At 43.3% G+C, this 11379-nt stretch overlaps 1 protein-coding gene across 6 annotated transcripts in view; it reads right to left on the bottom strand.

Moving 5' to 3' along the window:
- Positions 1–937: 937 nt before the first annotated feature.
- Positions 938–11379, bottom strand: part of KLHL13 (kelch like family member 13) — a 59365-nt gene continuing 48923 nt past the window's right edge. For all 6 annotated transcript variants that reach the window (XM_080624861.1, XM_080624864.1, XM_080624862.1 and 3 more), the window contains 3 exons: positions 8258–9053; positions 3188–3301; positions 938–2478 (listed from right to left, as the gene is read on the bottom strand). In XM_080624861.1, the coding sequence (XP_080480987.1) occupies positions 1991–2478; positions 3188–3301; positions 8258–9053 (1398 nt within the window). In that variant the 3' untranslated portion in view covers positions 938–1990. The remainder of the gene's footprint in view (positions 2479–3187; positions 3302–8257; positions 9054–11379) is intronic.

Raw genomic sequence — 11379 nt, 5'->3', positions numbered from 1 at the left:
GATGTTTGCTTTTCACTCCTGTTGGGGAGGTGTTAACTAACGACACTGTGAACACTTTAATCCAGGGGAGGATTTAAGACAAAACCTCAAAGATGAATTTGATTGAAGCACTACATTTAATGCACTCTGCTGTGCCCAACACAACAAAAAGACATCCCAAAATCATTCTTCCACTTTAAGTATAATAGATAATGACGCACTGAACGAAATCTGCATTGTGGCCAAATGCCACCTCCTGGGCTCTTCTCAAGGCTCAGACACAGAACTTTCACATAGATTCATAGAATGGCTTTGGTTGGAAGGGACCTCAAAACTCACCCAGTTCCAACCTTCCACTAGAGCAGGTTGCTCCAAGCCCCGTCCAACACTGCCACAGATGGGGCATTCATAACTTCCTTGGGCAACATTCTGCCTTCTAACCATCTCGTAACAGTTAGAACCCACCCCAAGCTTCTGCTGAATGGGAAACACCAGTGAAGACACCCACTATTCCTTAGGGAACAGCGGAGCTCCTCTTCCCCAGCATACAAACAGTAGGTTATATTATCCAACAGGAGTTGCAACTACTTCAACTGCTTTTTGGTTTAATCAATACACCAGGAATGGATTTCAGGGGATTTACACTCAAGCAGGCTCCAAAACCTTACCTCTGAGCTGGAAAAAAATGTATTAGTAACACAGGAGACCTCAATGACTGAGACATGGTGAAACGACAGAGCAACATTTCCCATCTGGGGCTTGGCACAGCATCAGAAGAGCATCCTTAAGGAGACAATTCATATTGCCTGGGCTGCTTTAGGAGTATCCCTGTGATCACGTCTGCAGTGGTTTCCCAGCAAACCAGCCTCCCCACCCAGACATACAATGCACATCCTGGGGCCAGTGAGGCAGAGGAATCAAACCCAATGCACTAATGATGTAGCTCAGACTGAGTAGCTGCAGTTAAAAGTTTTATTGAACAAAAGAAGGTAAAACGTGGTAGTCCAAGTCCACTGAGCAAAAGCAGCTCCCGCTGAAGCTGCACCTTGTGCTAAATAACCTTATTAATGGAGACTATACAGAGGACACGTTACGCAAGTTATCTCAACAGCAAAGGAGAAAAGGTAGATTCAATTCAATCAGATGGAACGATTTGGTCAAATTCAGTGGCTTAAGTTAATGTTTCTAGCCCTTATCTACCTATATTCAGTACAGGCATACAGCAGAATATACAACTGCACTGAATTCCCATTAGTTAACAGTGTGCTCCCATGCAAGCGGAAGCCAAGTCCTGGAAAAAAATCCAAATTAAAAACCCCAAACATTTTAAATATCTTCTGTTTGAAGCATCATTCAACTGGCTCCGGAAAAACACTTGATGTATGCTATAAAAACCCCCCACCCCCTGCAAGGTCTGCCCCCTCCGTAGTGCTGATAACTTAACATCACTTTCTCTCTCCCTCTGCCTAAGAAACTTCATGGGCTGAAAGCACCCACAGCTCAGGTGGGCAAACAGATATGTCAGGATGACTCTGTGAAGAGAGGGAGGTAGCTCAGGCCCCTTGGCAACCCCCTGTCATAGTTCACATTGACGTGGGTCTACCTCCCCTTGTCACTGGCGGTCAAAACGGGAAGGAAAAAGGAGTCAACTCTGAAATTTGGTGAAAGAACGTGGTCAATACAAATTTAACTCATTGGGCTTCCAAATGTCAGCTAGAAGGTACCTCACACCCAATACACAACATTAATAACGTACCTAGTGCATACATTTTATAGACAATATCTTCTCATTTGTTAAACATTTGGCTCGGGTGAGTACATGGGGGTTTGGAACCACTGGACAAACATTCTAGGCCAAACAAACAGCACAAATAATGTCAAAGTCTTTTTGTTTTCCAGTAATCGTACGAAACGCTGTAGGCTAAGCCTAACAGAAACTACTGAAGGAAAGGAACAGACTCCAGGATGCGGTGCAGAGGTGTTACTACAACATCGTAAGTCAAGGGATGTTCTAAGGTGCTGACAGAGGAGACTCTCTGGATGGTGACCCTGTATTGTCCTCCGGGGGGAACACGGTGAGAGTGCAGGCTCGGATGCCACCGAGGGATTCCGGAAGGTCAAACACTTTATGCCACTCATCCTTCTCCGGATCGTATTTCTGAACTATTTCCACCATGCACCGATTATTCCAAGAATATCCTCCAACAACATAGATTTTATTTTCAAAGACAGCAACCCCAACATCACTTTGCCCACGCAACATGGCAGCAATTGGAGTCCACTGGTCTAGAGTCGGTGAGTAATATTCACAGCTTAGAACATCATCATAATCACTGGTGCCTCGAAAGTGATTCCCACCAATAACGTACAGCTTGTCTCCTACAGTACACATGCAGTGCAGACCTCTGACTGTGGTCATGGGAGCTTTCTGAGTCCATTTGTCTGTGTCAGGGTCAAAACACATAAGTTCCTTTTGGAAAGTATCATGGGTAATTCCACCTGGAGAAAACAAAACACATGTTAGAGCAGAGCTCATCCTCATAAACTCAGTTCTTAGAGGCCATCCCTTAACATGGGATGAACATACATAGCTCTGGATGTCTGCAGAAATCCCTGGCAGGCAGGTTGAACCTCCTTTCAAAATTGAGCAGACAGCAGGTTTTCAGAACACCTATTGCTCCAGTTTGGGAAAGGCTGGAATGAAACTATAACCTCAGTGACATTGGGACTGAGCATATTACAAATGCAAGACCAGAGCAAGTACAGACATCATTCACATATTGAGATTGAGATGAGAACTCCCCCTTTTCCATTAGCTCAATGAAAGCAGATTTTCTTCTTTAAAGTATTAATATTACCAATGCTTCCCAAAATGTTTCAAAGCGGATGTGTTCAATGGTTATCACTACATGAATGTCCATGTGTGGGGTTGCCACAGAAAAATGTGTTCTGACAGTTAAAGGGAATAATTGTTTTGGAATTCAGAGCTATCATTTACTATGTAAATGCATAATATTATCTAAAATAACTTCCTCTGACTCTGCAGTCTATCTGCTGCTTGACTGCCTTCATATGAAATTGCAGCACTGCTTAAAGCACAGCAAACCTACTGCAACCAGAGCCTAATTTCCACTGTCTCCCACTGAAATAGGAGAAGTCAGGTAAGTGCTTGTTCCAGAGAGATAATGTGATCATAGGAATTACTTACCTGAAATATACATTAATCCCCCATACACGGTTCCAGCATGTCCATAGTGGGGTTCGTTCATCTTCGCGACGTAGCTCCATTCATTCATTCTGGGATTATAACATTCCACAGTGGCTGTTTAAAACAGATGAGAATATAACGCTGTTGAAGCTGGCCTGGCAGTTTGGATTCAAGTGCAGCGGCAGTAATATATTCACAGACACAGGATGCATCAATGAGAAACACTGTTCAGCTGAGAGAGCACCAAGGGAATTATTGAGCATTATGTCGAGACATGATACAGGGAAAGCTCAAGCTTTGTCCCAGAGGAGCAAAAAGGAAGACAAAACCCTCTTGCATCTTTGCCTTCCACTTGTCTCATTCCCATTCCCAGTTGGCACAGGACTTGCCCTGTGGGACAGCAGCGGGAATGGCAGCGGAGCCAGGGGAGTTCAGCTTTTGAACCCTTGCCTTGGGTACAAGCAGTGTCTGCTGCAGAGGGAACAAACGTCAAACCTGTCACCAAGGGGATCAATTCATCTGGTAACCAGAAGAAACCCAGGTCCTCAGCAACATCCCACCCAGGCCAGGTTTCCTCCTTGGTATCACGCACGGAAATGCCCTCAAAGAGGGAAGCCACCACTGACCTCCCACTGTCCTGCACTCCCACAGCAACATACAGCTCAATATATGCAAGTCACCAATTCAAGTTCCCACATTTACACAAGGAGATCAGTCCTTCACCAAACACTTCTCCTACAATCCAGTCTCCTTGTCACCACGTTTCCCATCTCAGCCATTTGAAATGAGCTGGGAGCTGCCCTCCATCTTACACACACCTACAGGGAGAGCCAAGTCGACACAAGGAAAGGTATGAAAAGGCATTCAAGCACTCTTTTAGAATGCTACGCTTGACTTGGAATATTTCAATGTTTTTCCCACTTGACAACCTGCAGACTTTGTATGTCCACCAAGGACCTGCACAGCCACAAAGGCAGTGAATGCTGGGGACAACCTCTTGCCCAAATAAAGGTATAGGCACAAAGAATTGACTCCATAAATGACACCTAAAATTAAATCCATGAGTTGTATTTGTGTGCTGCCATCTCAACACCACAGGCAGAATCTGCCCAAAATAGTATTTCTTGTGCAAATTATTCACCCATTGCAATATTCTTTTCAGAAAAGGAAAGCTCCTTTCTACTATTCTATGATTCTACTCTGCTCTATTCAACAGGCAGAAGAAAACAAAGATGGGCAGAAATTCCAAGGACAGAGAAAACCAGATTTGATGTGCAAGTAATTATAGGTGTCCCAGCTCTCCCCTGGGAGCAGACCCTGCCAACCTGCTGCTTGCTGCACCCGAATCATCATTCTGCCTGCTTGCACCAGAACAACGGCATCCTCTGGCCCACAGTGCTTCCACTCGGTGCTGAAGTGACGAGCTTCCATGTCTAATACACTGTGAGTTCAGGAAGAGCAGAGTTATGTGCAAAGCAATGGCAAACCCAGCCACAACCAGATCAACAGGACGTTAATACTGGACAACCACTCATCTCTGCACTACAGATTGCATTTAAGAGAGAACTCCAGCCAAAGATCACTTTAGCAAGAGAAGATTAACACATGCAGACATTGGTACACACTGCTGCCATCACTATCACCACATCATGAAGACTTCAGTCGTCTGAGAGAGGATGATGTTGAGTCCAAGATCCCTCACCTTCTGACATGGCTTCAAAACTCCCTTGAACACTGCCAGTACACCTGAAGCACAGTCTGACAAAACAGGGTTGGCCAAATCCTGTTTGACAGTATTTCAGACAAACCACCTCAACTCCAATCTGAAATCTGCCCCACAGCACAGCACTGGTCACTCAAGCTGATAAAAGCCTCCTGTTCTCTTTGGTTGTTCTTGGAGCCATCTCCCTGTTCCCTTGGAAGGTCATTTCCATTGCTGCTTTGACATCTCCCTCCACACTGAAAAGGAAACAAACATTTAAATTCCAGCTGTTAAAGGTGCCCATCAATTGAAGAGAGCCATGAGGAAGGTCTATACATAACCTGCAGACAGAGCACAGCTCACAGGCACAAAAGAACTGCCACTAGACTGAACCTAAGTGTATATCCTGTATAGAATCATAGAATAGATAGAATAGTTAGGGTTGGAGTATAGTATGGCAGGAGACTGCTGGATTCATCCTCCCAACAAGCATGAATGACTCAAATCAGCTTTATTTATGTTTGACAGTGAAACACCTGATCTGTTCATTACCGTAACCCAGGGAGGACAGCCCTCATCTTAACAGAATGAAGTAACCTCAAAAAGACACAACGCTTTGGCAGTCCCAAGGGATGCTCAGCCTGCACTCGTTTTATAGTACCAGCTGTGATGCTATTCGAGGAGAACAAAGATATTTAGCACTTCTCTGTCAGTAGCTTCTAATGTGTCTTGAGGTTTCTTACAGCAGCACTTAGCAACTATGTGTGATGTCCCAAAGCCAGGTCTTCATTTTGGTCTGTTCTTTCTATAATACAGCTTGCTCCTGTAGAACTCAAAGCTGATTAGGTTAAATTAAACAGAGTCCTGAGTAGTTGTGTTCTTAACATAGCAAGGAGCCACTTCAAAATAAGGGATAATCCAGTTCCAATCCCTGGCCATGGGCAGGGACACCTTCCAATAGAGCAGGTTGCTCGAAGCCTCACCACAACTCAGTTCATCTCCAAGATCCATTCACCACACGTGTGCACGCTCACTCCTCTTTACCAATGAGCCCGAAGTTCCGCAGTGGCATGTGCTGTTCAAACAGCAGCCGTTATTGCCACCAAGACACGTCCTGCTGAGGTGGGTATTTACAAGGTTCTCAGAAGTTTAAAGATATGAACACTCTTTTGGGAAGGCTGGAGAGAGGGTCTCAAAAAAGTGTAATTGTCATTGCAGAAAATGGCAGGAGAAAAGAAAAGAAAGAAATTCATTTTAGTAACTTTAACCCTTTGTCCCTTTTCCATAGGAGCTGATCTTCCGGAAAGCTGAATTCAGGCTTGGGGAATTTTTCTTCTCTAAGAAGAGATTGAAATTAGTTTGAACCCAAGGGCAACTTCTTTAATACCTGTCCCACACATATCTGACCTTCTCTTCTCTGCAAAGCTTGAGAGTTTCTCTCATCTGAAGAGAAAGGGAAGTTGAAGCTGGTTTTCATCCTTCAGCTGTCAAGGTTTATGAAAGAAACATGAAAATGCAAAGTGACTTGCTTCACAATTAACAGGAAAACAGAAGCAGCCCCAAATCAAAGCATCAGACAGCTACAACATGTAGCATTTATAGAGTGCTCTTCCTGCAGAATGATCCAGTGACGTTTCTCAGGGTTGTGGAAAGCACTGCAGCATTTTAATGGGATCTTTATAGCAGAGTTTTAGACAGGTGATAGATTTTGTATCTTAATTAAAGCTGCAGAAGAGCTGAGGTCAGCAGAATGACACTGCTTCATCTCATTGCAGAAGAGCACTGCATTTGGAGCCTGCTGCACACACAGCACTGCCTCAGGGACACTCTTCTTTCATATTGATTTGGTCAGACTTGAAACTTTTTCACAGACACTCTAATAACCCTGCTCTGTTTCACTGGTACAGGACACAGGGGCAGCAATCTGGTTATCTGCTATCAATTCATAGCATTAGCAAATAGCTTGATGAAGGACAGGTTTTCTGATACGCAAGATAAAGATCAAGACGCATCAGTTTGTACATTTGGTATCCTGTTTGCTGTGAGGACACAGATAAAGTGACATGTAAGAAAACCTCAGGATCTGTATCACAATATGGCTGTGCAGAGAAAACAAGTTGCTGCAACACAGTTTCCCTTGGTTTTTGGAAACAGAAGGCATTTTTAAACATCCCATTTCATCAAACATTAGAATGGATTTTCAACTCCTAGCAAACCCAGCCCGGTTTGTGTAGTGGAAGCAATGCACTATGTTTCCTAAGACAGACTGCAATATGATCATGAAACAAAGTGCATGTGTGAATGACTGAGATGGATTAATTAAAATAGTCACAGATGCTGCAGCATAGATTAGGTTCTGTGTTGTTTCCATTAAACATGCACTCGAAGATCTCCATGTGTTTCTAACAAGTACAGCTCAGCAGCAAGAGCTGCTTGCCACAAAGACTTGACAAGACACAGTTAAGTACTGGGCTGAAAGCAGCAAACAAAGTTAACGTTACATCTGCTTTAGATATAATATTATGCTAAAATCCAAAGCAAGATGACTGCAACATTTCCATTTTAAAATTTACAACTGATTGTACACTCCCAGAGCTGACTGCAAATGTAACCCACTATGGCTCTGGAAAACGCAGTGCATTAATATAGACTGCAGACTTCTGTTACATTACAAGTTACCATCTATTTATTCTTTGTTTCCAACCACCTTATTTCCCCGAAATCAACATTTTGGGGGGATTTCTGGTCGAGTAAAACAAATCACCATTTGCAAGGGGGAAAGGAGGCAGCAGGACAGAGCCACAGCAACAACTCCGTAGTCTCAAAATCACAGGGAAGATATTTTCAGTAATTAAGAAGCGCAGAATGTCAGGAGCACTGAACCTCAAGGATGTGTGACTGAAACGAACCACCCAGTCACCAGCATTCCAAAATGACTACTCCAGAAAAGCTGCAGCTTTCCAAACGCACCCATCACCCAACAGTGAGTTTCAGTCAGGATTTGCTCAAGACTGAAACAAGTGGGTTTGGTTTCTTAGCTGAAGTCATGATGGGTTTTGTATGCATTTGCTAGACACACACACAGGCAGACACAATCTTACTGCACGTTTGATGCTAAACATGAAGATATTGGATATTATGCATCAATACACAAGGTACATGTATTTGGAACTTTTGTTGTGGAAGCCCTTCTGAAATTAACACTAACAGTATCCAGACACATTTCTCTCTGCATTTGCAGTATTTCCAGAAAGAAGCCGCTCAGCAACACCTTCCACTTGTGTCCTCTCCATCCATTCTCAGGGCAGCATGGTATTTCCATGCCAAAGAAGCAAGGCCAGAAGCCATGCTTCAGCAGCAGCACTCACCTAGCTCACCCGCTGCGTTTCGACCACCAACTGCGTACAAATGTCCTTTGAGGGCACTTAGGTGGAAGAAGGTGCGCTTCTCATTTAAAGATGCAACTTGCATCCACTTGTTGTAGCGAGGATCAAATCTGAAGACCGTGTCAACCGCCGTCTTCCCTTTTGTGTCGTAATTGCTCTGTCCCCCGACCACGTAAAGGAAGTTTCCAATCACGGCGATGCCATGCTGGTACCTTGGTGCATCCATGGGAGCCAAGGACTTCCATTCGTGGGCCTTCTCATCATACATTCGGAGCTCCTTGCTGACAACCAGCTGCTGCCTTAGCACCCCCCCCAAGGTCACCAGGTGAGTGCTGTCTGACCGAATGGCAGTTCTCTCCGACTGCATCACCGGCTGCATGTACGGCATCATTTGGTAATTGCTGGCTTCCAAAAGCAAGTTTACACAGGTATTGTCAGTCCTCATGAAGTCCACTGTCTGAACATAGTTAATAAGATCCTGGGGAGTCATCAGTGGAAACCTGATGTTCTTCATCAGCTTCGCAGCATACTCCATCCGGGGCTCCTCATACCGCAGCCAGCGACAAGCTGCCTTGAAGAGCTCGAGTTCAGTGCAGTGCTTAAGGCTATTACTTGAAAGCACAAAGGCAAGACGTTCAAAGGGGAGTTTCACAAATTCACCAGTACTTAATAACGCCGGGAAGTTCTTCAGGATGAAGTTATTAACATATTTATCCACTTCCGTGAGGTTGTATGTGTTGGCAATGCGTCCAACCTCCACACAGTTTTCCAAGGAAACCTATCAAGTAAACAGACAGAGGAATCAAAACACTTCCTAAATTTGGCGTCTCAATGACAATGTAGAATGTAATGAATACTATAGAATCAGCAGTATTTCAATGCTTCCAGTGATCAAGGTGACTTACACATGAGCAAATAAATATTCAGTGTGATGTGGCAATATTCATGGCTGCAAGGGGAGACCCAACCTACTCCTTCTTTTGAAGGAAGAAACAAGGCAAGTAAAAAGTAGCTGATATATATTGTGTAAAATGCATTATACAGTGCTGGTACAAAGCAATTATACAGCACTTCATCTCTGAAAAGCTCTGCAAACATCTTTGAGACAGACACATGGAAGATACAGTTAAGGGAGAGGTGATCAGCCCAAGGTTACACAGAATAAGGGAAAAACAGGTCTTGCCATGGGACGTTTTCTAACATTATTAAAAATGTATTGGCATAATGCAGCCAAAGACGTACTTCAGACAATCTATTTACAGACTTTAATCCCATGAATACATTCCTTAGAAATGACCAAAATCAGATCTTCAGTAAATCAAGATGGTGCTCTTACAGAATATGTTCAAAATTGAATACCTGCCAAAGTTAAGACAAACGCAGTGATTTTATAGAGCAGTTTTAAATAGCATTATTATTTTTAAACACTCAGCCTAGCAGGATTTCCCCTAGAAATGCCCAGCACATGAACCACTTCAGCTGTATGGCTCAACCCCTAATTCAATTCAGTAGTTGGGTGACCGTATCTTGGTGACCATCTCTCTCACACTATTGCTGCATCTACCTTTCTTACATCTTCGGCTCCTAAACTTCTAGGGTTACTTGGGCCCCAATGCAGAGGGAGGAAATCGACGGCAGGAATGGGACATAACTTTAAGCAAGTCTCCAGTGAACCCAGCCAAGTGGTTTCAGCCAGCCTGATGGTACATATGCAGGGCAAGTCCACTTTCAAATGCTTCTTGCTGATTATTACAGCCTTTTGGCATTCAATCCTTATTCTAACCCAAGCCCCATTTACAGATGTGCTTTCTAGCCTCTGTGCACATCAATCTTCCTCAAGGTCAATGACTTCCACAAGTTTGTGATTCTCATTATATCTGCAATGCCCAAAGAATTTAAGCTTCCAAATCTCATGGTTATTTTTAAAAAGATTATAATGATTGAGGACTATGACCTGATTGCAGCCTAAGAATGCAGAAACCTTCAAATGACCTTCTGGGCATGACAGAGATTACAAGATTTAAATACTGTATAACTCAATCTGATCATTGCCCTTTAATACTACACAACTTTGAGGTCTAATGAGTATGGCAACAGGAGATTTTCTTTAATTCACTAGAAACTGATCTGCATTAGGCCATCCAAAGTCTTCATTCACAGATCCTGAAATGCCTTTAGAAAGTCAAAGGTTCAAATCTTATTCTTCATCTCCAGGAACAGCAATCCTGTAATCAGGTCCTATCTATAACGAACGTGTGGCAGACTGTCAGGAGTTTTTATTACAAAAATATCTGTGCAAGATACAGATGGAAATAAGTTTTGTATTGCAAGACAGACCATATTGTTTAGATCCAAATATGATGACATCAGCCAGCAATGACCTATAAAACATTCGCTGATGCTGAAGAAGCTTTTTCACTTTAACTGTTTGAGTCTTTGTCAACCTCATTTCTGTACATTTCAGTTTAAGGTTTTTAATTTAGAGGCACAGAATGGTTTGGGTTGGAAGGGACCTTAAAGCTCATTCAGTTCCAACCCCTGCCACAGGCAGGGACACCTTCCACTAGAGCAGCTTGCTCCAAGCCTGCTGGCCTTGGTCCACGGTATTCAGGTTGCAGTGGGGTATTTAGACCTACTGCAGGACACATGGCTGTTATGAAGTGCCCAAGCACACACCTAGTTGCTGTATTATCCTAATTATGTTATACTGTAAATGTATGCCATGGAATGTAATCCTGGAATGCTTACATTTGAGAAATGTATTGACATTTTATACACCGTCAATGACTGAAGAACACGGTATCAGCAGTTTGCAGTCACCCCTAATTCTTAGAAAATTCACTTTAGATTGCCTTAATTAAGCCACTGGAATTGTACCACACTCAGGGTTGTTATTTCCACACTATGACTGCAAGTACTCCCCAAGATGCTTATGAGATTGTGCACTTTGGCTCACTAACAAACGCCAGCACTCACCTCCAATCAAGGTACCATATTAAGTATCTTCTTAAATGTTACTTTCCTTGGCAAAAGTACTCTTACTAATTTCACTGTGCTCTAACATAACAATCAATGTACCAGGCTAAATTATATTGCAAAGACTT

This window comes from Psittacula echo (assembly GCF_963264785.1).
Source record: "Psittacula echo genome assembly, chromosome: 8".
NCBI lineage: Eukaryota > Metazoa > Chordata > Aves > Psittaciformes > Psittacidae > Psittacula > Psittacula echo.
This window is presented reverse-complemented; position numbering and strand designations above follow the sequence as displayed.